The sequence below is a fragment of the Tiliqua scincoides genome, chromosome 8, assembly GCF_035046505.1.
Source record: "Tiliqua scincoides isolate rTilSci1 chromosome 8, rTilSci1.hap2, whole genome shotgun sequence".
In the NCBI taxonomy this organism is placed as follows: domain Eukaryota; kingdom Metazoa; phylum Chordata; class Lepidosauria; order Squamata; family Scincidae; genus Tiliqua; species Tiliqua scincoides.
In genome coordinates, this window is record NC_089828.1 from 1,782,298 (window position 1) to 1,809,897 (window position 27,600).

Consider the following 27,600-nt stretch of genomic DNA (forward strand, 5'->3'; position numbering starts at 1 on the left):
GAGAGATGCTGTGGTTGGCTCAAGTTCACCCAGCAAGCTTCACTGCTGAGTATGAGCAGGGGCTTGAAGTCTGAGATGCCACTCAGACTTAACTGTTGCATTGCCTTGGCTCTCAATAAGAACATTCATCTGCTAACTGGGCCAAGAGAAGCGCCTCTTATATTTAGCAGATGGAGAGGAACTCTCTGTATTCACTTCCATATAGAGTTTTCCCAGTGGCTGTTTGCTGGTTTTTCCTCTACATCCTTTTTAGATTGCAGGCCATTCATTCATTCATTCATTCATTCATTCATTCATTTTGCTATGTAAATTTTCACTTTGTAATTTGTTGCTGAACAATGCTACGTATCTTGTGAAGTAGGTCAGGATTAATTTCCTCCTATCGTACACTGAAGGGCTGAAGCTGAGAATGGCTTGCAGACGAGCCCCTTCCTATGTTCATGGCTGAGGTGAGAGTTGAAGGAGTGACTTCCTGATTTGTAGCCCAGGTCAGTGGAATGGAGCTCACTCCTAAGTAAGCAGGTGACAATTGTAGCCTGAGCCACTGGTGTGGCTAGAGAGGGTGCAAAGCACTTAGTCTTGCAGGGAGCCTCACCAAGGTATGCAAGCATATGCCTCCGTTTTGCTCCTACTGCCCCAAGTAACTCAGAAGGGGAGGGCCGCTGCACTGAGGCTCCCTACAAAGCTTAGTGCTTTGCACCCTCTCTGGCAACAGCACTGGCTCAGGCTGCAATTCTGAGCCTACTTACTTCGGAGTGAGTTCCATTGCACTTAGTGAAACACTTCTCACAGTGCAGTCCTATTGTTGGTCTCCACTGCTCCGGCTTAGAATGTCACAAATGTACCGTAAAGCACATTGTGATTATTTAAGAGCCAGCCACTCATCAGCACTGCATCCACAGGAGCGGTCAGCAGGGCAGGCCTCTACCGTATCCCAACCCCCTTTTCGGGACTGAAAGCCCCGTATACAGGGCTACTTGGATTTGTGCCAGTGATTTACCTGGTACAGATCCAAGTAACCCCATTTGGCAGTCTGAAGTGTTACATGGGGTAAGGAAAGTAATATCCCTTTATCCTTTGAAGACCTCCACCTGCTTCTAACCTACACTGGGTACCTCTGCCCAGCTGCACCAGTGAAGGTTAGAATTTGGCTGTGCATCAGTGTGCCTAGAATTGAATGTTCTGCCTACTGTCAGCATATATGGGTCACCATCCAGCACTGAATGGGGTACATGTGTGAGAAAAGATACATCATGTGTCTTTGTATCCTGTAAACAGATTGCAGCCTTCTTCTCTTATTTGTGATAAGTACCTATTTTCTTGCTATGTCTACTTTTGACTGTAAGATTGAAGTACCTATGGATTCTTGGAAACTGCAACAACAGCTTCTTTCTTATTTAATTAGAATCACTATTCATGCTGCGAAATCATTTTAGATTATGTCAATTTTTCCCCATTTTTCTTTCTTATACTGGTGGCTGGGGGTGGGGGAGGGAGGACAATACATGCTTGTTTCCAGATCCTGATTTTGTTGTTGTAATTTGATCTGTATGGTTTTTCTTCTTCTTTTTCTTCTCTTTCTCTCTCTAAAATGTTTATATCTCAGCTTGTGCAGGGAAATTAAGAACTACGCTAAACCAGGGAGCTTGCAATGCCAAGAAAATTATTTACCAGAAATTAATTATCTTCTTTTTTTCCCCAGAAACCTGTCTGGTAACCGGCTGACTACTCTGTCGTGGTTGCTCTTCAAGACGTTAAGACTTATTGAACTGTAAGTTTCCCTTGGGGGACGTCCCCTGGGGTAGGCAGACCAAAGGAAGAGGCAGTTAAGGGGTTTATCTGAGGGTAGGTAGGGCTTTCGAAGACAGTGGTCATCCTGTTCCAGCTCTCCAATTTCTGTATTAAATATAGTAAAATGAACTCTATCTCCTGACTTTATCATGATCAGGGTGATCAGATGTCATAACCGCAAAAGAGAACAAGGCACCCCAAAATGTAGGATACCCAAGTAAATTGTAGGACATGACAAGATGAAAGCTAAAAACACTTGCATATGATTTCATGTGGTTAATTTAATCACTAGATTACTTATTAAATTTAAAACTATATTACATATAATTTATTACATGAAATTTATTAATTGCAAGAGGGCTATGTGCTGCCTGCAGGGGTCCACTCACAGGGACAAGGAGGACATTGAAGTTCTTTTCCAGGACACAAGATGGAAAAAGAGGACATCTGGTCATCCTGATCGTATTGCACATCCCCCCCCTGCACCCCCCCCCCCAGTGGCACCAGTGATGTGGTGCACAGGACAGGAAACACGCATTTATTTTTAATAAACATCTACATCAGTCTTGCAGGATGTGGTCCAATTTGGTGTTAGTAACAGTGTGAAAAACATGTTCATGTGTTTCAGTTGCATGTTTTGGGCTCTCACCCTCAGCCCAGCCCTAGGCATGTCTACGCAGAAGTAAGGCCCATTATAGTCAATAGGGCTTACTCCTGGGTATGACTGGATAGGATTGCAGCCTGTCTGGTGTTGGGTGTCTAATGAAACTCCACGGAGTCGGGGTGACCAGATGTCATAACCGCAAAAGAGGATAAGGCACCCCAAAATGTAGGACATCCAAGAAAAATGTAGGGCATGACAAAATAAAAGCTAAAAACACTGATTTCGTGTGATTAATTTAAACATTATATTACTTATTACTAAACTTAAAACTGTATTGCATATAACTTAATACATATAAGTTATTAATTAAAAGATGGCTATGCACTGCCTGCTCGGAGGGAAAAGGAGGACATTTAAGTTCTTTTCCAGGACATGAGGCTAAAAAAGAGAACATGGCCGGGAAAAAGAGGATGTCTGGTCACCCTGCATAGTCTTTTGTCCATTTGTGGAGTTTTGAAAGAACTTCTTTGCACATGTGGTGGCATTTTTTTTTGGGGGGGGGGGCATGTCTGCATCTGCTTTGTGATCTACACAGGCTTTGCCTCCATTCCAGACGGTTTAAATGACTAGCAGAAAGTTATTGAGGGGTGTGTGTGTGTTAGGAAATAACAAGCTGAGATTCTTGAGATTTTGATGGCATCCTCTGAGTCAAAAGCTATTGGTTAATCTTTGATCATAGCGAGAGGTTACATAAATCTAATAGCAGGTAGCAGCAAATCAGTTGTATGTAAAACAAAGCCACTCCCCTTGGCAGTTTGCTAAATTGTTGTGTATTTTGTACAGTGACCACCAATTGAGCTATTCTGTGAGCTATGTATTTATCTTGGTAGGACTCAAAAAGATTTTGCTGAGTTAATCACTGACATTAAGTGGTACATGCAAAGTGTCTTTTTTTTTTCTTGAGAAAATAATTAGCTAGCATAGCATAGATTCTAGCATAGATATGCTATGCTATTACATGTCTATGGAACTTCTAGATATGTATACTGTATATAGTGGGCCTTCCTTATCTGCCGCCCATCATTTGTGGATTTGAGCATCTGAGGATACGGAGCCCATGGCTTGGAGGACATCTTGGATGCAATCAGGGCAGGAGGTCTGGTCTAGAGGGTTGAGCCTCCGTTTGCCTGAAGATAACATCCAAAAGTCGCCAGTTCGAGGCCACCGGCACCGTGCGACCTTGAAGCAGCTGACAAGCTGAGCCGAGTTATTCCATCTGCTCTGAGCGTGGGAGGATGGAGGCCAGGATGGAGGCCAGATCAGAACGAAACATCTGAATTGTTGTGGCTCTTGAAAGATAGAGCCTTCTTTCAATTGTAAAAATCCCTACGGGGATTTAAACTAGCCTGCCTATGTAAACCGCCTTGAATAAAGTCTGAGGAGAAATCTGAGGACCTAGAAAGGCGGTATAGAAATACCTGTATTATTGTATTATTATTATTTCTGGATGCCTCCAGGAGGTGTTCTGAGGCCAGAGAAGTCCTGTGGCCTACTCCATGGGCCTTCCCTGGCTTCAGACCACCTCCTAGTCACAACCAGAAGTTCAGTAATGAACCCAAAGTGGTTTCTGATCATGTCCAGGAGTCCGGTGCGGCTGCCAAGTGAGTCCCTGTAGTGCCTCAACCCTGACCCTCCATGGATTTTATTACCAGTGGATTTCATTATCTGTTTGGGGGGGGGGGTGTTATGAAACCAAACCCCTGCAGATACAGAGGGATCACTGTATTGGTTTTCTAGAACCTGAGAATACTGAACTGTCTTTCTTTACTCAGCGTGTAGTTAGTCTGTGGAACTCCTTGCCACAGGATGTGGTGATGGCATCTGGCCTAGATGCCTTTGAAGGGGGATGGGACAAATTTCTGGAGGAAAAATCCATTATAGGTCACAAGGCATGGTGTACATGCAACCTCCTGTTTTTAGAAAAGGGTTACCTCAGAATGCCAGATGCAAGAGATGGCACTGGGATGCGGGTCTCTTGTTGTCATGTGTGCTTCCTGAGGCATTTGGTGGGCTCCTGTTAGCTACAGGAAGCTGGACTAGATGGGCCTCTGACCTGATCCAGCGGGGCTGTTCTTATTTTCTTATGTCAAATACCAGGAAGACATCATCTGGAACTTCAGTGTGTCCAATGTGTCCCTTCAATGTGTCCTTATGCTTGCACATCATTATGGAATGCGCAGAGCCTTTGACTATAGTTCTAATGTAGGCCAGAAGAAAGAGAGACTTGTTGACCTCTCTTCTCTGCAGCAATTGAAGCACTTTTCCTTCTGCTGCACGTGAGATAGGCTAGCAATTCCCTGGGGTGTAGCAGATCTGCAGCCCTCTGAATTATAGATAAAGCATTCAGCCCCACATGTGAAGAATAAGTGGACATGAAATCAATGGAGTGCTGCCCTGGTGACCTGTTTTGTTGAGTTTTAGAAATAGTTGCGTGTCGGAAATAAAAGCATATATGTTATGTAGGATTCCTCCCAGAGGTTCATGGGAATATCCTATTCATTCTCACCTGTGATCAATAGAGCTGTAAGTGAGAAGTGACTTATGGAAGAATAAAGACCAGTCCCTCAAGTGGGAATCAATGTGTTATCACCAGTGTAACCTTGCTGTATTTTATTTTTTTCCATCAAGGCATTACATGGGGGAGAGAGAGAGAGAGAGAGAGACTGATGGTAATATTCCAGCAATAAAGAAACACCCATACTTGGGGGAGAGGTTAAGTGTGAATGCTCAATTTAGAATTGATCATTTGTGCTAATGGCAGCTCAAACTTCTTCATCCCTGGCTTCGGCTATTAGTTCAAAAGTGGCAAGTGATTTGAAGTGTACGAAGGTTTCTTGGTCACTTCAGTTTGAGACTGGAGGGCCCACAGCTCAGTGGCGGTGCGCATTTTGTTCACAGAAGGTTCGGTCCTTGTCAGCAACATGGAAAGTATCTTGGACTGAGAAAAAGACTCTTGTCCGAGAACCTGGAAGGACCCTGGTTCTCAGAGGAGGCCGTAGGTATAAGGCAACTTCATATACAGTGGTCCCTTGATATCTGCAGGGCAGGAGGTCTGGTCTAGAGGGTAGAGCCTCCATTTGCCTGAAGATTAACATCCACAAGGTCGCCAGTTCGAGGCCACCGGCACCGTGCGACCTTGAAGCAGCTGGCAAGCTGCAGCTGAGCTGTTCCATCTGCTCGGAGCGTGGGAGGATGGAGACCAGAATGTTAAACCAGATCGGAGCGTAACAGCTTGAATGTGGTGGTTCTTGAAAGAGAGAACCTTCTTTCAATTTGTAAAAATCCCTGTGTGGATTTAATAAGCCTGCCTGTGTAAACCGCCTTGAATAAAGTCTTGAATAAAGACCAAGAAAGGCGGTATATAAATACTGTATATTATTATTATATATATTATCGCTCCAGGACCCCTTGTGGATACCTACGTATTTCTGTGGATGCTGGAAAGCCCTCAAATGGACCTCCTGGATGCAAGCAGAAGTGCATCCTCAGAATGCCTCTTGGAAGCATTCTGGTTTTTTTTGCTGAAAACCCCAAGTACCTTTAGAGCCAGGTAGGGATTTTGGTTTGCTTTCTACCAGATTGGCTTTGGTTGGAAGTCCTCCCCCCACTCCAGAAGGTTTCCTTTGGGTTTGGTGGTCTTTTGTATCTAGAATGGCTACAAAACATTTTTGACAAGGTCTGTGCAGGCCAGGGGGCAGGAGTAGGGACTTCGGTAAGGTAAGCAGAAGTCCATGGGTGCAGTGGTGTAGCTAAGGAGGTGTCAATTGCCACGCATGGTGGAGTGTCAGGGGGTGCCTTTCTGAGGCCTGGGGAGGCGTGTGCAGTCTCCTTGAGCCTTGGGAGGCATTAGAAGGTCTGCCAAAGGCCTTAGAAAGGCACATTTGTTTTTGACAAATACCGAAAGTGCTTTTCCAAGACCTTCTGGTGGGGGTGTTAAAAATTTGTGCCACTTTAGCTACGCCAGTGTGTGGGTGAGATGGTATAGATCTTGAGAGCCTGTCAAGTGCAGGGAGGCTGGCTGGTGAGTCCTCAGGGTTGGACTGCAAAGTCAATCTCAATGACCTTCCAGCTTAGGGGATGCCATGCAGTTCAGCTTCCTTTACCCTGCAGATAAGTTTGAGCTGTCAGTTGATGTGCCACAGTTCTAAGTCAGGGTGGGAATGCCCTAAAGGGGAACAGATTGTGGTTTGCTATCTCCTCTAGATGCTTATACCAAAGTGGGGAAGAGCTGTGAGGCTGGGCCTGCTGCAGGGTTGCTCAGACTTGTGCTTTCAATAAAAGTATCCTAGTTTTATATTCTAAGCTATCTGTCTCCTATGTTTATTGGGGATGCCCAGGCAAGGTCCCAAGTTCAATTTGTGGCATCTCCAGGGAGCACTGAGAACCCCCTGAAGTGTTCTTCTCAGTCAGTGTAGACCAGTGTTTCTCAACATTTGTCCTTCGCCACACCACTTCATATGGTCCACCTATTTGAAGTACCACTGGAAGTAACTGGCGGTGATGTCATCCCCAGTTACTTTTGGGTTGGGAGGCCAGACATGACGTGACAAACCCCAGTAAGAGGCTCAGGGTGGATGGGAGGGCTTTTCTGAGCATAGAAAAGCCTGCTTTGGTCCTCAGCCCATCAAGCCAACCCTCCTACTGCTGTTTGTTGTGTTCCTGGTCTTGCTGCTGGGTGGCAGGGGTCCCGCAAGTACCACCAGACATCACCTCAAGTACCGCTGGTTGAGAAACACTGGTGTAGACAGTACTGACCTGGCTGGATCAATGACTGAAGAGAGGTTTATCATCTGCTTTGTTTCTATAGTCTGCCTGCATCAACTGCCAGTCAGCTTTGCTGGCTGACCCTGAGTTGTAGCATTATTGTAAGGGGGGGGGGATGCATAGTTTGATAAGGAGGGAGGGCATCAGGATGCAGGTCTCTTGTTATCCGGTGTGCTCCCTGGGACATTTGGTGGGCTGCTGTGAGATACAGGAAGCTGGACTGGATAGGGAGATGCTCTTTACACTCTCACATAACACCAGAACCAGGGGACATCCACTAAAAATTGAGTGTTGGGAGAGTTAGAACAGACAAGAGAAAATATTTCTTTACACAGCGTGTGGTTGGTCTGTGGAACTCCTTGCCACATGATGTGGTGACGGCATCTGGCCTGAACGCCTTTAAAAAGGGATTGGACAAGTTTCTGGAGGAAAAATCCATTATGGGTTACAAGCCATGATGTGTATGCACAACCTCCTGATTTTAGAAATGGGCTGTGTCAGAATGCCAGATGCAAGGGAGGGCACCAGGGTGAGGTCTCTTGTTATCTGGTGTGCTCCCTGGGGCATTTGGTGGGCTGCTGTGAGATACAGGAAGCTGGACTAGATGGGCCTTTGGCCTGATCCAGTGGGGCTGTTCTTATGTTCTTAATTACAATTCCCAGGAGGCCTTGCAGGTCTCTTGTTATCAGGTGTGCTCCCTGGGGCATTTGGTGGGCCGCTGTGAGATCCAGGAAGCTGGACTAGATGGGCCTCTGGCCTGATCCAGTGGGGCTGTTCTTATGTTCTTAACTACAATTCCCAGGAAGCCTTGCAGGTCTCTTGTGATCTGGTGTGCTCCCTGGGGCATTTGGTGGGCTGCTGTGAGATCCAGGAAGCTGGACTAGATGGGCCTATGGCCTGATCCAGTGGGGCTGTTCTTATGTTCTTAACTACAATTCCCAGGAGGCCTTGCAGGTCTCTTGTTATCTGGTGTGCTCCCTGGAGCATTTGGTGGGCCGCTGTGAGATACAGGAAGCTGGACTAGATGGGCCTATGGCCTGATCCAGTGGGGCTGTTCTGATGTTCTTAACTACAATTCCCAGGAAGCCTTGCAGGTCTCTTGTTATCTGGTGTGCTCCCTGGGGCATTTGGTGGGCTGCTGTGAGATGCAGGAAGCTGGACTAGATGGGCCTATGGCCTGATCCAGTGGGGCTGTTCTTATGTTCTTAACTACAATTCCCAGGAGGCCTTGCAGGTCTCTTGTTATCTGGTGTGCTCCCTGGGGCATTTGGTGGGCCGCTGTGAGATACAGGAAGCTGGACTAGATGGGCCTATGGCCTGATCCAGTGGGGCTGTTCTTATGTTCTTAACTACAATTCCCAGGAGGCCTTGCAGGTCTCTTGTTATCTGGTGTGCTCCCTGGGGCATTTGGTGGGCCGCTGTGAGATGCAGGAAGCTGGACTAGATGGGCCTATGGCCTGATCTAGTGGGGCTGTTCTTATGTTCTTAAACTACAATTCCCAGGAGGCCTTGCAGGTCTCTTGTTATCTGGTGTGCTCCCTGGAGCATTTGGTGGGCTGCTGTGAGATCCAGGAAGCTGGACTAGATGGGCCTATGGCCTGATCCAGTGGGGCTGTTCTTATGTTCTTAACTACAATTCCCAGGAGGCCTTGCAGGTCTCTTGTTATCTGGTGTGCTCCCTGGAGCATTTGGTGGGCCGCTGTGAGATACAGGAAGCTGGACTAGATGGGCCTATGGCCTGATCCAGTGGGGCTGTTCTTATGTTCCTAACTACAATTCCCAGGAAGCCTTGCAGGTCTCTTGTTATCTGGTGTGCTCCCTGGGGCATTTGGTGGGCCGCTGTGAGATACAGGAAGCTGGACTAGATGGGCCTATGGCCTGATCCAGTGGGGCTGTTCTTATGTTCTTAACTACAATTCCCAGGAAGCCTTGCAGGTCTCTTGTTATCTGGTGTGCTCCCTGGGGCATTTGATGGGCTGCTGTGAGATGCAGGAAGCTGGACTAGATGGGCCTATGGCCTGATCCAGTGGGGCTGTTCTTATGTTCTTAACTACAATTCCCAGGAGGTCTTGCAGGTCTCTTGTTATCTGGTGTGCTCCCTGGAGCATTTGGTGGGCTGCTGTGAGATCCAGGAAGCTGGACTAGATGGGCCTATGGCCTGATCCAGTGGGGCTGTTTTTATGTTCTTAACTACAATTCCCAGGAGGCCTTGCAGGTCTCTTGTTATCTGGTGTGCTCCCTGGGGCATTTGGTGGGCTGCTGTGAGATCCAGGAAGCTGGACTAGATGGGCCTATGGCCTGATCCAGTGGGGCTGTTCTTATGTTCTTAACTACAATTCCCAGGAGGCCTTGCAGGTCTCTTGTTATCTGGTGTGCTCCCTGGAGCATTTGGTGGGCCGCTGTGAGATACAGGAAGCTGGACTAGATGGGCCTATGGCCTGATCCAGTGGGGCTGTTCTGATGTTCTTAACTACAATTCCCAGGAAGCCTTGCAGGTCTCTTGCTATCTGGTGTGCTCCCTGGGGCATTTGGTGGGCTGCTGTGAGATCCAGGAAGCTGGACTAGATGGGCCTATGGCCTGATCCAGTGGGGCTGTTCTTATGTTCTTAACTACAATTCCCAGGAGGCCTTGCAGGTCTCTTGTTATCTGGTGTGCTCCCTGGGGCATTTGGTGGGCCGCTGTGAGATGCAGGAAGCTGGACTAGATGGGCCTATGGCCTGATCCAGTGGGGCTGTTCTTATGTTCTTAAACTACAATTCCCAGGAGGCCTTGCAGGTCTCTTGTTATCTGGTGTGCTCCCTGGAGCATTTGGTGGGCTGCTGTGAGATCCAGGAAGCTGGACTAGATGGGCCTATGGCCTGATCCAGTGGGGCTGTTCTTATGTTCTTAACTACAATTCCCAGGAGGCCTTGCAGGTCTCTTGTTATCTGGTGTGCTCCCTGGAGCATTTGGTGGGCTGCTGTGAGATCCAGGAAGCTGGACTAGATGGGCCTATGGCCTGATCCAGTGGGGCTGGTCTTATGTTCTTAACTACAATTCCCAGGAGGCCTTGCAGGTCTCTTGTTATCTGGTGTGCTCCCTGGAGCATTTGGTGGGCTGCTGTGAGATCCAGGAAGCTGGACTAGATGGGCCTATGGCCTGATCCAGTGGGGCTGTTTTTATGTTCTTAACTACAATTCCCAGGAGGCCTTGCAGGTCTCTTGTTATCTGGTGTGCTCCCTGGGGCATTTGGTGGGCTGCTGTGAGATCCAGGAAGCTGGACTAGATGGGCCTATGGCCTGATCCAGTGGGGCTGTTCTTATGTTCTTAACTACAATTCCCAGGAGGCCTTGCAGGTCTCTTGTTATCTGGTGTGCTCCCTGGAGCATTTGGTGGGCCGCTGTGAGATACAGGAAGCTGGACTAGATGGGCCTATGGCCTGATCCAGTGGGGCTGTTCTTATGTTCTTAACTACAATTCCCAGGAGGCCTTGCAGGTCTCTTGTTATCTGGTGTGCTCCCTGGAGCATTTGGTGGGCCGCTGTGAGATACAGGAAGCTGGACTAGATGGGCCTATGGCCTGATCCAAAGTTCTTCTATGAAACAGTGCCTGGCTACCAACAGCAGCCAGGCCACAGCAGTGTGAGCCAGCTAAAGCTTCTGAATCACCTTTGAAAGCAGCCCCGTACCGAGCAGGTCTCTTCCAAGTCATGTTTTCACTCCTCTCTTTTCATTTCCCATTTCCCCCCCCTCCATCCTGCCTCCCTATAGGGAATCGGCGTAGGAACAAAGCGTTAAGTTGGCAACACTTTCAACCTGAATGTACAAATTAAATGCCGTCTGAATGTACGTGCCCTTTCCAGGAATAAGCTGTGCTAAATAAGTCTCTAGAGGAGGAATCTTCCAGCTGAGATCAGACTACAGCTCCGTGACGGCTCTTAAGCAAATGGCAGCAACTAAGGAAAATTAACTTCCAGAGAATGGACGAGAAACTACTTGGGAACCTTTCCTAAGATGTAGCTTTTGTAGAGAATTCCACATGGCCCTCATCGTCCCAACACCGTGGTCACACTTTTGACTTTCCTTGTTGCTCCACTCCCGGTTCTCCTGTTGGGACAAGTGGCTCTTCCATGTTGCCTGCTAGTACTTTGTTGCGCTTCGTAGTAATAAGTCGGGCATTCGGGCAAACTATGCGCTGAGTGCGTCGGCTAGCAGGTGTTGCAGGAGAAAAGCGAAGTTGTTTGTGGCTGTGGTTTTTTTTTTTTGTATAAATGCTGTTGTATTGGGCGTAGCTTTGGGCAACTTGCTAGAAAAAAACTGCTTTCATCAATGGAAATGACGAAAACAGCGGAAAAGTCTGCTGACCACTGTTGCCACAACAACTCTGAGCATTGAGAGACCCTTTTCCACAGTGCTTTTCCCAGCAGAATGGGGAAGACTGTTGTTATGATGTGTGTGTATGTACAAGCAGAGTTTGTATATTGAAAGGTCCTTGTTTGTGTGTGTGTTTTGTGTGTATCTGTGAGTCCTTGACTGCCACTCTCATATTTTATATTGAGGAGGGGATTCACTGTACATCCAGTTTTCCTGGTCCCCTCTTGGTCAGCTCCTCCTCAGAAGCAAATCCCACCAGCCAGAGTTTCTCCATATGAAACGAGTTTGACACTCCTGTTCTAGACCAACCTTTCTCAACGATTGTCCCCCATCTTTGCACCTATTGCAAGTACCACCAGATGTAACTGGTGATGAGGTCATCCCCAGGTACATCTAGATGGGGAGGGCAGATGCAATGCAACAAACACTGGTGAGAGGCTCAGGGCGGATGGGAGGGCTTTTCTGAGTGTGCAAGAAGCACCCATTGGAACTCTGCTCGCTGAGCCAAGCCCCCTACCACTACTTGTTGCATAGCTGGTCTTTCTGCCTCATGGTGGAGGGTCTGCAGGTCCCACATGTACCAGCTGTCATCCCTTCAAGTGCCACTGTTGGTACAAGTACCACTGGTCGAGAAATGCTAGATTTTTCAAAGTCTGGGACAGGGTGATGGGTTCAGGGAATCCAAGAGCTGCCATTTGGTAATTCTAGTGCACTTCTCGATTTCTTGTCATGTACTGCTCCTGGCAGGGAGCATATAACTACAACTACAAGCAACTATAGTCTCTGGACTGCTCAGAAAACTGCAGACAATTCTGTAAATATGGAGAAAATGATATCTAAGGAAAAGGAATCTAACCCTAGTCAAGTCCCTTCAGCGGCAAAGTGTCAGAACCCCAGTGGCACTTGGCATGTCCAGTAAATGCTGGGAGTTAATTTGCACAAAAGCCCCCCTGGGTACTGTGATTAGGACGCATTACATCACCAACCCGGCTGGGGCAGGCCATTGGATAAAGTCCACCCTGAGGCACACAGCTCTTATATTATTCATGGGGAAGACTCATGCATTAGGAATGATCTGGGAAGGCTGTGTTTATTACTTACAGTTCTACCCCTGAAGTGTAGCAATGGCAGCAATCTTTAGCAGCCTTATTTCAGGGAAATGTGCTCACAACAGTTCAGATTCCTCATCGGAAAGGCCAGAGCCACTGGGCTAGAATCCACCAGCTTGCCTTTTCCCATCATGTAGGTGGTTAAGGAGGTATTTCCCCTTTCTCCCCCCCCCCCCCAAAAAAAAAGAAGAAGAAAAAAGAAGACTATTTCTTGTGGATTCAGGAGGCAGCTGATGTCCCAGGCAGACGTTAAGGTGGCAGGACATAGATGCAATTTCCTCTGTGTCATTGAAGTAGTTTGTGTAATCTTTCCTGATCTTCAGCACCATCACTACAGATGGTCACAAGTGGTATTGCAGCTACCACTCCAGCAAGGCGTCAGGTAACACATGAAGCCAATGTAACTCCAGCTGATCCTATAAAGCATCTTCAGTTGGCTCAGGTACAGATTAAACTGCTCTGAGTTGACCTGTCCTTGCTAGGTTATCTTATTACCTGCATGGTTGGTACCAGCATGCCTCCAGGGTGCCAACCGGACACTACAACCTTGGTCTGAAGTCATTATCTCAGGGACTCACTATCCATGTGGCCTGGGAGGTCAAGCCACAGCTGTTGCAGAATAGACACAGACCAGTTGCTCATTTTGTCCCAGACTGGAACCTACCTCCAATTCTTCTATTTTGCAGCCTGTAGCTTCATGAACTCCGAGGCTTAGCCCAGACTTCAAGTTGCGGCTAAGTAATACAGCTCAGTGAGCTACTTAAGGCTCTCTATGCTCTCAGGTCTCAGAGCCTTCTTCATGCAGAGAAGGAAGCAGTCATCTCCAGTGACTGCCTTTGCAGTTGGTAGAAGGTATTAAGTTTCTGGATTGACCAGGCTTAGTGTAAATGCTAGGGCTTGGCTTTCTACCCTTGCCTGGTCAACCAAATGCACCTGCTGCATTTCAAACTCATACAGTCTACCTTTGCCTATTTATTTATTTATTTATTTATTTATACCGCCCTTCCTCCAAGAGGCTCAGTGCGGTGTACACAGCTGGTCCCCTCCTTTTGTCTTCACAACAGCCCTGTTAGGTAGGTGAGGCTGAGAGAAAGTGACTGGCCCAAGGTCACCCAGGAAGCTTCATGGCTGAGGGGGGATTTGAACCTGGATCTTCCAGGTCTAAGTCCACCTCCCAAACCACTACACTACCCTGGCCATTTATTTAACAGGGACTTTCCCTTTCCATTGGTAATTTTGCCTAATAAATCACTATCCTCATTGACGTAGCTTCTGGTGATGTCTTGTTAAAAAAAATTGTCTGTGTTAATTACCAGAGTTGCCATTCTCCAGGTTTCGGCAACCTCACTAAGGTGTCTAGAGGTTAAGCATTCAGAGTTTGGAATGGACAGGATGTTTCTAGTGTGGTTGCATGCATATGATCTTTAGGGTACCCCGTAGTCAGCCACCTGTCATTTCAGACATTGCCACTGCTGACATATATTTGAACAGTTAGAAACATATATTGTACTGTAGGAAAACTGTATTTTTTTCTACTATTTTTCAAAGCAAAAGAACAAACACACTCCAGGGTTTTCAGGAGTGGGTGAACAACAGGTGACCACAGAAAAAAATTATATTTTAGAGGGCTATGTCGAAAGTGACCCCATTATATGGTAGCAAAAATGCAGCAATGTTTTTGGACAAAATTGGGTGAGGGAATGAAACTTGTCCTAGCTGACTATAGCAGTGCTTCTCCCAGCACCGATTTATTTTCCCAGCACCTCCATCTGTACGACAATACCTCATAAGGTGGCCACACTGGGAGAGGGGTTTGGAGGAGGGAAATGGTGGCCACCAGGAGATATGGTAACAGTGAAAAATGGTGAATTGGGAGTGAATTTCAACCTGAATGTTGGCCCCGCACACAAACCTCATATGTTTTTGTTGAAAGTTCTCAACTGAAAGTTTGTATCTCAGCACTAAAACAAACTGCATGCGGGGTGTGTGTGTGTGTTTGTCTATAGAGACTCCTGCAGTGTATAGTGGGGAGTGGGGACTCATATCCTTGGAGTGAGAATAGGGTCACCACAAATGTCTCCCTGAGCAACTGTTACCCTGCACTTGCCTGATCTTGTCTGATCTTGGAAGCTAAGCAGGGTCAGGCCTGGTTAGTACTTGGATGGGAGACTGCTTGGGAATACCAGGTGCTGTAGGCTTATACCATAGTCTTTCGAGACTGAAGGTTGCCAACCAATACTTTGTTAAACGTTAAAGGGTTTACAAGCCTCAGCTCCTGGCCTTTGGAATTCTTGACTGGAAAACTGGAATGTCACTGGTAGCTCCAGTTTTTGGAGGACCCTGGGGGAAAAACACTGCAAGCCTCTTCCCTGTCTCCACTAGCATACCCCCCCCCCCATGCTTTGGAGAGCATGTGTTGAGAAAACTATGCATGTGTTCATGTATGTGTTGAGCTGGGTGTTGTGAGCTGTGTCTCAGCATGCATTGAGCTGAGAAAACTAACCAAGTGGTAGGCAGGTGAAACTCATCCTTCACCTCTGCCATTAGAGGTCTGGGTGGCAGTGCAAAGAGGACTCACATTAACTCTTTCCTCCTCATCTCTTCTCCATTTTGCAGTGTCTAGAGGCTCTAGACCTTCCTGATGTTGGGGGATGAGACAATTGGGATTTGCAGGTTGGCACTGGGGCAAGAAGGAGAAAGTCTCTGTTGTTGCCACCCTCCCGCAATGATCTAATAAACTTGCAGTTTTTCTTCTCATGCCACACTGACCTCTGTGGTCTTCTCTATGGTCTTTGTCTCTTGTGATGTCACTTCTAGCTCCCAGGAGACGCCTCCGATTTCTGCAGATCTGTTTCTAGGGCAACTGTTTGTAATTAACAAATGATCTGTCCCTCTTCCTCCGCTGACTCTACCAGTGGAAGAAGAGGGAGAGACAGTGGTGTCATTAGGGTTTGCATCACCTGGCGCTGGAGGCCAGCATGTCACCCCCATGATGTTCATCCTCCCATGCAGTGGGAGGGGAAACACCCTGGGTAGTGGGTGTGGTGATGCACCATTGCCCCGCCCCTACGGTTTTTCTGGCTATAGCTTTTGATAGAATGGAGATATTTCAGCGTGGTTTGTTTCATAGCATTCCTCATGGAATTATGCATTGATTAGTATATAACATGTTGGTATTATTTGAAAATACAAAAATTTGAAAATTTTTTGGCTAGTAGTGGTGTCACACCCCCCCCCCGTGCGTGTCATCCAGCACGGCCCACACTCCCCCCAGCAACGCCACTGGGGACGGACAGTTTGTTGCTACAGACAATTGCCCTAGAAACAGTGCTGTAGAACTCGGAAGAGGTTTTCAGCGATTGTTCAGCCACTCTGCTCCAAACACCTGCAACTCATCTACGGATCATTCGTGGGACACACAGATGTGCCACACACACTGGTTGAAAATTGCCGGAGTAAACTTTCCCACGGGCTTTAACTATCTGCCTGCTGGTGAGAAGCAGCTGTGGCAGTGAAACTTTGCTGAGTCAGGGCTTGCCCACTCATGGCTGTGAGCTCTTTCATGACCCTGGGGTCCTAGCAAGAGCTCCACCTGGGAAGCCCCCCCACTCCAGCTTACATCCTTAATGCTCTGTTCTCTACCTGAAATTGGGAGGGAGGCAGAGGTAGAAGGACAGAAAAGGAAATCAGAAGGGGGAAATGGGACAGATGAATTAAAAAGCACTCTCCCTGCTCCTGGGGTACCTTTCTTAGAACGTCACTGGGCTACTCTTTTTAGTAGGTCTCTGTTTCTTCACTTCGACAGTCTCAGTGTCTGCACAGTCTATTTGGGGTTTAATATGTCCTCCAGGGATCCATCTACTTCATAGTATACTGTATGAGGAACTTGCAGTCCTTTGAAAGGGAGGGGGAAAAAAAGCAACATGGCTAATCGTTTAGCAAAAAAATCAATAATAATAAAAATTATCAGTATATGTAATACATGTAAGTGTCTTTCAAATGGAGTACATTAAAAAGGAGGATTCCCATCTGTCCTGCCCAGCCAGGTCAATGGGGTCTGAGTATACAAAGCTGGCTTCTTCATTCAATTAAAATGCATGATGGGTTGCAGGTTGTCTCATGTCCCCGAGCAGCGGGCGCTCTGAGTCAACGTGTTAAGACAGAGTATTATGGACAAAGCTTTGACTTTATGGAGCAAGTCTGGGCAGAGAGAGGAGGGGGCAGGGGAGGAAACAGGAATGAAATCTCTACACAGGATCCTTGCTTGACCCCCACAAAATCCAACATTTTAGGAAAACCAAATAAAAGATGCATTTCTTGGCTGGGAAGTAGCAGAATCTGCATTTAAGAAGAGACAATGAAACCTGGTCTCTTCTTTTGTACTGTTTTGCTCTTTGGCTTCTGTATTGCAGCTGGAGAAACTTACAGACTTCATTTGGCTTAATCTAATAGGTTAATCAACTAAAGTGTCAGTTGATTAATTGACAGGGTTGTGACTTTGGGGCACATTTGTTTTCGATGCTGTTTTGAACCTATTGTGATCCTGTAATAGAAAATGTTGTTGAATCTTGCTTTTCATTCTATCGGTGGTAGCTTTTCTTAATGCTTTTTTGGCCCAGTCCTGTGCTGGGTTTATGGTAGCAATCATTAAGTCCTGGGCAGCTGCTCCAGGTTATGGCTGCCAGTGCAAATGCCTGGAGGCCACTTGCAGGCGACCTCTGAACCTTCTCTGTCCCTTATAGTTGCTGGTATGTCAGTGGTGGGAGAGAATAGCGGGTGGATTGGGAGAGACCAAACCAACAGCAGTCCAGGAGTGAGAGGTAGAGGATTTGGCAGCCGCTACACACAAGATCCTGCCTCCCTCTCCTAAATCACTGGCTCTAAATCACTCCCAGGAATCTCCTGGGACTTATGCCAGCAAAAGAACTGGCATAGGTAGGAGGAGATCAACTGGAAACCAGGCAGCCTGGGGAGACGTTAGTAAAACATATTTGTACTTACCTCTCCTGGGCTACCTTATTGCCCCCCCCCCATAGCATGCAGGGGACACTCCATTAGCAGCACTGCATGGATAGGATTGGGCTTCTAGTTTGTAGTTTCTATGTTTGAGAAAGATATCTGTCTCCAGGTGCTTGAGGTGAATTACAAATTGATTTCAATATATTGCTTAAAAGACAGGTCATGGAAAATCAAGCAGTTGCTGATGTCAAATAACTTTGTGTGTGTGTGTGTGTGTGTGTGTGTGTGTGTGTGTGTGAGAGAGAGAGAGAGAGAGAGAGAGAGAGAGAAGCATTTATAGTAGATATGCATATATACTCAGAAGAAGCCCTATTTAACTTAGTGAAATTTACACCCTGGTAACTGTGCATATAGTTTACAGCCATACCATACATGATTCTGGCTTCTGCTTTCTTTTCAAAATCTTTTAAAAAAATCTTGTTTTATAGTAATAGATTGTTTTAATATTGTTGTGAGAAAGGTGGGGTATAAATATTTTAAGTCAACAAATAACAGCAAATCTTTCTGCCCCCAACCACGTCCCTGCCTTCTCTGAGGCCTGGTGGTTGGCTTTTTTTTTACCCTACCTCCACTCCCCCCACGCCTGCACGTAGCAGTCCTTCTGTGCTTTTACCTCCTTTTCACCTTTTCTTCCTCGTTGTCTCGCTCTCCCTTTTCATGCAGGAAATTAGAGCGCAATCTTTTCAACTGCAGCTGTGAGATTCGCTGGATTCAGCTTTGGCAGGAGAAAGGGGAGGCGCGCCTGCAGGAGCAGGACCTGCGTTGCATGACCCTCGAGGGCAGCCATATATCCTTGCAGGATATGAACATCAGTCAGTGCGGTAAGGGGACCGAAAAAAAAACAAATCCTTCATATAGATGTGTTCAGATGCTCCCCTCAAGTCTTTTTTGATTTTTGCTTGTTTGCTTCATGGATTTATAACCCGTCTTTTCCAAAGTGGCAAACAATTAAAGAATCACAAGACCGCAGGTTAGACATGCATAGACTTGCACTGTAAGGGGTTTTACAGAAGAGGAAGGTCTTCAGTCTCTGTTTGAAAGCAACTCAAGATTGCCAAGCAGCAACTGTTACCCTGCACATGCCCGATCTCGTCTGATCTGGGAAGCTAAGCAGGGTCAGGCCTGGTTAGTACTTGGATGGGAGACGCCTGGGAATACTGGGTGCTGTAGGCTTATACCATGATCTTGGAAGCTAAGCAGGGTCAGGCCTGGTTAGTACTTGGATGGGAGACTGCCTGAGAATACCGGGTGCTGTAGGCTTATACCATGATCTTGGAAGCTAAGCAGGGTCAGGCCTGGTTAGTACTTGGATGGGAGACCGCCTGGGAATACTGGGTGCTGTAGGCTTATACCATGATCTTGGAAGCTAAGCAGGGTCAGGCCTGGTTAGTACTTGGATGGGAGACCGCCTGAGAATACCGGGTGCTGTAGGCTTATACCATAGTCTTTCGAGACTGAAGGTTGCCAGCCAAGATTGCCAAATTTGCATATAGATATCCTGAGCAATATTATATTCAGTGTACAGCTTAGCTCACGTGCATGAGTCATTGGGGTACAGCCCAATCCTAGGGATGTCTACTCAGAAGTAAGTCACATTAAAGTCATTGGGGCTCAGTCCCAGTTAAGGGTGCATAGGATTGCAGCATAGTTTGCCTTTCTCATCCTGTCCCATTCTTTGCAGGTCTAAGGGACCTGTTGGTCTCTCATCCCATGGACTGCTTGGCTCCTGGAAAAGATTCTGTTTTGTATCTGTGTACACAGTTGTGTTGGGGAACGAGCAAGAAGAAAGAGTACAGAGTTTCTCTTTCTCCTCCCCCCCTCCACCCCTATTTGAACTTTTAGGAATTATAGGGGTTAAAGCATCCCCTCTCTCATTTTATTAAATGTTGGAAATGGGCCAGAATCACTGTGTGTAGGTGAACTAATGGGATTTGGGAGACAACTGGAAATTCCTCAACACGTTGGAGGAGTAATCTTCGTGGATTAGAAAATTCTAAGCAAGCAAAGGAGTGGGTAGGCAAGACCTCTCCTGCTATGAGCGGGAGGGGTGGATTTATGTACGTTAATTTCCTGGGCTTATGAGGTAAACAGCTTCCCTGACCTCTCCGCCCCCACAGTGCTCCCTATCACAACAGGTGAGTGATCTCCCTGCTGAGATATTTTCCTCCCCAAATGGAAACTCTTCCTACATGTGCTAGTGACCAAACGTGAATGTGATTCAGAGAATTTCCCATCAGGGCTTGGTGTTTGCAGTTCATGAGACTAGAGTAGCTTGTCTAATGCACTGATCTGTGCAAAAAGTGGTCTACATGATGTCACTGAGCAGCAATAAAAAAACCCTTAAAAATCTTAATTCTAAAGATTTCAGTACAATTTTATCTCCCTCTTCTATGAATAAGGACATCGCTTGAGTCCTGTGAGCTTCTCTAGGTAGATGACATCAGTTTCTCCTAGCCCTTAGGGCTCACAGTGGCATAGCTAAAGCAACAAATATTTTTTAATACCCCATATGTTCCCATAAACCTGAAAAAAAATTAACATCCCCATACAACATCTTAGAGGCCTGCGGAGCACTGGGTACATTCTGAAGTTCTGAGTAACACACCTTGAGGTAAGATGGGTACACCCAGGTACCCATCTTAGAGGTGGAAGTGCTTTTTGGAGGCCTTTACAAACCTCCTCAAGATGTGGAACCCTGGGCAGTGTACCCCTGCAACCCCCCACAGCTACGCCTCTGCTCAATGGAAGAGGCTGATGCTTCTGAATTGTCAAGCATGGTGGCCTTGAGGAGAAACAGGAAGTGCAACATATTTTTGCCTCCTCTTGCTAAAAATCACCACTCTCTGAAGCCATTCTAAACTAGATCAGGAAGTGGAGGATTGAACCTCAGCACTCGCCATAGCTTGCCTTGGTTGTATATATAATCTTGACGTTGATACTTTGGTGTTCATTGGGCTCCTCTAGACCTACCTGAAATCAGTGTCAGCCACGTGAACCTGAATGTGTGTGAGGGTGAAAATGCTGTCATCACCTGCAATGGCTCCGGCTCACCTCTGCCTGATGTGGACTGGATGGTAGTCAATCTGCATTCGATCAACACTCATCAGGTAGGAGGCTAAGTCCCAGTGCCTTTCCGTTTTACTTGTATAAAACAAGTTGTTTGCAAATATAGAAGATGGGATCATTCAGCTTATTTCTGCAGGTAAATTTAAGTAACCTTCCACATCTGTCACATCTGTATGTTAAAGAAATACACCCACACCTGTATGTTAAAAATGCATCCTGTTACTACTATGGACAAGATACGTAGGCAAGTTTTATGGATCCTGTTGTTGTAGATGACTGTCATAGGCAAGGAAAGAGCATCAGCTCTTTGTGGGGCTTTTTGTATTGATCACCTTTTTTCTGTTATGCTGATTTCAGACGAATGCCAACTGGACCAACGTTCATTCCATCAACCTGACCCTAGTGAATGTCACCAGTGAGGACAATGGGTTCCTGTTGACGTGCATCGCTGAGAATGTGGTGGGCATGTCAAATGCCAGCGTGCTCCTCACTGTCTATTGTAAGTTGGTTGGGAAGTGGGGCGATTACGGGGCCAAGGGAGTGAGAGGGCAACGGGGCCCGTCCCTAGGCAGATCACACATAACATCTTGGCCCTCGATGCAGGGCAAGTTTGCGCTGGAACCATAAACAATATTTAACTGTCACGGTTTTGGATTTTTGGGGGTGGGGGGGGGAGAAAGGTGCAGTAAGAACATAAGAACAGCCCCACTGGATCAGGCCATAGGCCCATCTAGTCCCGCTTCCTGTATCTCACAGCGGCCCACCAAATGCCCCAGGGAGTACACCAGACAACAAGACCTGCAAGGCCTCCTGGGAATTGTAGTTAAGAACATAAGAACAGCCCCACTGGATCAGGCCATAGGCCCATCTAGTCCCGCTTCCTGTATCTCACAGCGGCCCACCAAATGCCCCAGGGAGCACACCAGATAACAAGAGACCTGCAAGGCCTCCTGGGAATTGTAGTTAAGAACATAAGAACAGCCCCACTGGATCAGGCCATAGGCCCATCTAGTCCCGCTTCCTGTATCTCACAGCGGCCCACCAAATGCCCCAGGGAGCACACCAGATAACAAGAGACCTGCAAGGCCTCCTGGGACAGCCCCACTGGATCAGGCCATAGGCCCATCTAGTCCAGCTTCCTGTATCTCACAGCAGCCCACCAAATGCCCCAGGGAGCACACCAGATCACAAGAGACCTGCAAGGCTTCCTGGGAATTGTAGTTAAGAACATAAGAACAGCCCCACTGGATCAGGCCATAGGCCCATCTAGTCCAGCTTCCTGTATCTCACAGCGGCCCACCAAATGCCCCATGGAGCACACCAGATAACAAGAGACCTGCAAGGCCTCCTGGGAATTGTAGTTAAGAACATAAGAACAGCCCCACTGGATCAGGCCATAGGCCCATCTAGTCCCGCTTCCTGTATCTCACAGCGGCCCACCAAATGCCCCAGGGAGCACACCAGATAACAAGAGACCTGCAAGGCCTCCTGGGACAGCCCCACTGGATCAGGCCATAGGCCCATCTAGTCCAGCTTCCTGTATCTCACAGCAGCCCACCAAATGCCCCAGGGAGCACACCAGATCACAAGAGACCTGCAAGGCTTCCTGGGAATTGTAGTTAAGAACATAAGAACAGCCCCACTGGATCAGGCCATAGGCCCATCTAGTCCAGCTTCCTGTATCTCACAGCAGCCCACCAAATGCCCCAGGGAGCACACCAGATCACAAGAGACCTGCAAGGCTTCCTGGGAATTGTAGTTAAGAACATAAGAACAGCCCCACTGGATCAGGCCATAGGCCCATCTAGTCCAGCTTCCTGTATCTCACAGCAGCCCACCAAATGCCCCAGGGAGCACACCAGATCACAAGAGACCTGCAAGGCTTCCTGGGAATTGTAGTTAAGAACATAAGAACAGCCCCACTGGATCAGGCCATAGGCCCATCTAGTCCAGCTTCCTGTATCTCACAGCAGCCCACCAAATGCCCCAGGGTGCACACCAGATCACAAGAGACCTGCAAGGCTTCCTGGGAATTGTACTTAAGAACATAAGAACAGCCCCACTGGATCAGGCCATAGGCCCATCTAGTCCAGCTTCCTGTATCTCACAGCAGCCCACCAAATGCCCCAGGGAGCACACCAGATCACAAGAGACCTGCAAGGCTTCCTGGGAATTGTACTTAAGAACATAAGAACAGCCCCACTGGATCAGGCCATAGGCCCATCTAGTCCCGCTTCCTGTATCTCACAGCGGCCCACCAAATGCCCCAGGGAGCACACCAGACAACAAGAGACCTCATCCTGGTGCCCTCCCTTGCATCTGGCATTCTGACATAATAGTTATCATAAACCTGATTAGGTGTTGCAGAGAAGCCCATTATTGTTTATGCCTAATAAGTCTGAAAGACTGGCTCCTCCCTTGTTGTCTGTTATGCTATCTGAGAGCCAGTGAAGGTATCCTAGTTTGTTGTTAACAGTATTTATATACCACTTTTCAACAAAATTTCACAAAAATCCAGTAACTAATGGCTCCCTGTCCCAAAAGGGCTCACAATCTAAAAAGATGCTAAAGAAGTTCAGCAGACAGCCATTAGAAAAGACACTGCTGGGGTGAGGAGGGCCGGTTACTCTCCCCCTGCTAAATATAAGAGGAGCACCCACTTGAAAAAGTGCCCCTTACCCAGTTAGCAGGGGTTAGAGATGAACAAGCTGGTTGAGATTCACCTCTTAAGTGATTCAAAAATGATCCAGTCTTTTCTTCAAAAAAAAAATCAAGTGGGCAGGGAAGTGACGATTTATTGACTCCTTTAAGGTGTTTCCAGCTTTGCCAGACTTTCCTGTGCCAGCTGCCTCATCAGTTGGGTAGCTAAGAGGGCACTGTGGGGTACAGGGCCCCAGGTGACACCCTTTGAGGTACCTTCTCCTGTGTGCACACATGCACCTTGCAAGTTGCTCTGAGAAGCTGACCATTTTTTTGTGGGGGGGAAAAGCAAAAAAATATGGCCAGCTGCTCCATGTGGGCCACTGTGAGATACAGGAAGCTGGACTAGAAGGCCCTTTGGCCTGATCCAGCGGGGCTCATGTTCTTATGTGTGTTCCTGACCCAGAAGTAATTGACAATGATATCATCAAGTCACCACAGTTACTTCTGAGTCATATGCTTGGGACGGTGATGTGGAGCCAGAGGGGCTGGCAATGTCAGTGTCTCGTATGCTTCAAGCATCCTCCCCACCAGGTTTTCACCTCCCTGAAAACACTCTTCAATTATCCCAGAGACAGCTGAGAGCCCCTTTCTTCCCCACATAGAAAAAGGCAGGAGTTACGTTTAACGGTGCAGCATGGGACTTCCTCCTCCCTTTTCTCCAAGCAGGAAGAAAGGCCCCTAAGCTGCTATATAAGTCTCCATGGCAGCTTCAGGGGAGGATAACAGAGGGGCCATGATTCAGGGGCAAAAGATTAGCCCCCATCCCAGAAGCTGTAGTTCAGATTACTCTCCGCACCCATTCTCACAGCTGCTTTGGTGTGAAAAATAAAAGTCAGCAGGAGTCCCAGACACTGAGCTGCCCCATCACATCCAGTTGGACCCTTTCAGAGAAGCCCAGGATAAGTCTTTCTCCATGAATCAGTGTTCTGGGAGTGCCTCTTGAGTCAATTAGTTCTGCTACATCTCTGCCTGGAAAGGGATCCAGTTGTGGCCATGCGGAGCCTCAGTGGACCCGCCCCAGGAGAATCTGTCTGGAAGGAGGCTAGTCCAGAGCAATAAATCATGCAGAGATGGAGCAGGCACACTCCCCTGGGGTGGACACTTTGGACTCACAAGAGACCTAAATGTTTTCGTTAGTTTATCTCTCGCAGCAGACTAGCTGTTCTCTCACGGCACACAGTTTGGGGATTTGCTGCTCCAGAGATGGATGTTTTATTGCGCATTCCTACATCTGTAAACATTTTCCCATGAGTCAATACTTTGGGAATCTTGGCTAATATGTGGGCATGTACTACCTCTCCTGAGGCTTATGAATGCGGAACGCTACCTTCCATTCTAGCCTATCCACAAATGCTTGCGTGCTCCAGTTTCCCAAGCAGAGCAGTGGAAGAATGGAATCCCATCTGTATGTCACAACAGTCAGCAATGAAATATTGAAGGGTGGACAAATAGTCTACTGCCTCTGTGATGCCTGTATGTATTACATATGGGCTGCATTATATTCTCCATTGGGAAGCATCCCCTAAGGCAGTGGTGCTCAAATTTTTAAGCCTAGGGCCCAGTTTTTAGAATGATAGTCTGTTGGAAACCTGCTGGAATTGATGTCATTAATTTGGAAGTGATGTCATGACTGGAAGTAACATCATCAAGCATGGAAAGTTTTTGACAATCATAGGCTGCAGTGCTATCCACACTCACCCAGGAATAAGGCCCATTGACTATCATTGCTAAAAGCGTAATCATTGTAGCCTGTAAAAGTACAAATCTCCCTAAATGCAGTCACCCTTATTGGTATCAAGTCTAATATTCTAAAAATAAAATAGTGAAATGAATGGGGACCACCTGAAATAGGCTTGCGACCCACCTAGTGGGTCCTGGCCCACAGTTTGAGTGCCCTAAGGTTTATGGAAGGTACTATGCATATTGATGAAGATGCATGTGTGTAAAAAAGGTTTTAAATGTTACTACTTCCATGTAAATCATCATAGCAGAGATCATAGCATAGCAGGGAACAGAGTTTCCTTGAACAGTGTTACCAGCTGATACAGGGTTGCTCTGAAGGGGATGTCTAGGTAATAACCTCATAAATGGTTGACCCCTTTTGTTAACCTAGAAGCCTCATCACTTCATTGTCATGTAGCATCATTGTAGAGGACTTTGGGGGGAACAGGAAGCAAATGGAGATGTCCGACTCATCGCACATGGTCTAGAAAATGTTTCTCATGGCTGTCTGATGACTAGTCAAGATTGTCGGGACTCTAAAGCACCTCCCAATGTAGCCTCCAGGAAGGTGAGGCTGCCCAGATGCAACAAATGAATGAATGAATTTATGTTCTTGGTATCCACAGAATTCTATCCAAGGCAACTCAGAATAAATCAAAGCAGAACAAGAAACAGTTCAACTACCCCCCCCCCCAAAAAAAAGACAGCCCACTGTTATTAAACCTGGTATTAATTATTGTCTTTCTCTTCCCTTGCTCAGATGCCCCCCGGGTCACCCACCTGTTGGAGCCCATACGGCACATGGAACATTGCATTGAGTTTTCAGTCCGGGGGAATCCACCACCCCAAATCCATTGGCTGCACAATGGCCAGGTGCTCAGGGAGACAGAGTTCATCCGCATGGACTTGTACCAGGAGGGGGAGGTATCTGACGGCTGCTTGCTCTTCAACCATCCAACCCACTACAACAATGGCAACTACACCATCGTGGCAACCAACTACCTGGGGACGGTCAACCAGACGGTCAAAGGGCATTTCCTGGAGAAACCTTTTCCAAGTGAGAGATCGACAGTTTGTTTTGCAACTTTTCTTTCCCTTCCTTCTTTCTCCTCATCTTCAGAAATACAATCTCATAGAGAGTCGAAGTACATATTAGGGGGGAGCCAAGGGGCTCCTTGTAAGGCAACTGTATGCAGGACACTTTTTTTGTAGGTTTGAATGTCCTCTCCATTTTTGCAACCCCATTAGTGAAATGGAGGGCATGTTTTCTACCCACAATGCCCCTACAAATGATACTACCACATTGTATAGCTTTGCTTTATGGGGACTTGTGGTTTAAAGACAATGGTGACCACTGTTTTTGCAGTGGCAGCTGCCATTTTCTTACTCTCAGTGGTCCTCAGACCAACATGATGCTGTAGTGTCATTCCAGGGGAAATTTGGAGGGAGGGGAGGCTGCAGGCCAGTGAGCATCAGGGAGTCCATCTCTGCAAACGGGTGCTGATGAGCAAAAGGAACTAGGCCTCTTCCTTTTAGACTAGATAACTTTAGTCTCAACACTAATGTCTGGGAACATCAGTGTATAGTGAATGGCACCTAATCTTTCCCCTATGGGCAGATTCTCCCCTACAAATGCCCCCAAAACCGTTTAAATTATGTATGCTCCAGCTGGATTCTGAAACCAGAAATAAATCTGGGTGGAGAAAAATGTTGAAAGGGGGGTTGGTATTTGCAGGTGGGTATCAGTGGTTGCAATTAAGCAGCTCCAATGTCTGCCAGTTCTCCCCTCCAAATGTCCCTGCTTCCCTGTATCCCCAATACCTTGGTAAAAATGAGTTTGGAACACCTTTGCCAAGGGAACGTATTGTTCTATGCTAAGGAGTGTCACTTCCAGTCAGGGGTTGATGCTTCTGGCAGTCTATGTCATCACAATCAAATCTTTCAGCCTGAGACTCTCTTCACAGGGGACCTTTATGGACATGGGTGTGGCTTGACTTTTTAGTGGCTCTTATGCTGAGTGGCCTATTTGCCAAGGCTTCTGCCTACCTGGTTTGTCTTCCTCTTCCTTATCATCATACACAGACAACTCATCTCCTAAGATGTCACTTGTGTTGGACAAACCCATCAGGAAAATAGACAGCATAGAAGGATGCCTTTCCCCTTTTCGGGACAAGAAGAAGTATTTGCACAATGCATTATTTGGCTAAGATCAAGCAAAACGTTCTTTAGTAACTTGTGGAACTGCCTGCCCCAAGATGAGATGAAAACAGAGACAGCCTCTGATCATGTAGAGAACTGGCAACCGTGCAACCCCAGTAAACACTGCAGTCATTGACAAGCTCATGTTCCTTTCTCTTTGTGGGCATTAATAAGACATTAGGCACATAGGAGCATAGACCGGCCAACTAC

General features: G+C 47.1%; 1 protein-coding gene across 4 annotated transcripts in view; it reads left to right on the forward strand.

The window, feature by feature from the left end:
* NTRK3 (neurotrophic receptor tyrosine kinase 3) overlaps nt 1-27,600 on the forward strand; it is a 449,707-nt gene that overhangs the window by 148,307 nt on the left and 273,800 nt on the right. For 2 of the 4 annotated variants that reach the window (XM_066634740.1, XM_066634742.1), the window contains exons 4-8: nt 1,703-1,771; nt 18,364-18,521; nt 20,665-20,807; nt 21,124-21,265; nt 25,952-26,262. In XM_066634740.1, the coding sequence (XP_066490837.1) occupies nt 1,703-1,771; nt 18,364-18,521; nt 20,665-20,807; nt 21,124-21,265; nt 25,952-26,262 (823 nt within the window). The remainder of the gene's footprint in view (nt 1-1,702; nt 1,772-18,363; nt 18,522-20,664; nt 20,808-21,123; nt 21,266-25,951; nt 26,263-27,600) is intronic. The other 2 variants (XM_066634739.1, XM_066634741.1) reach the window with 1 other exon arrangement.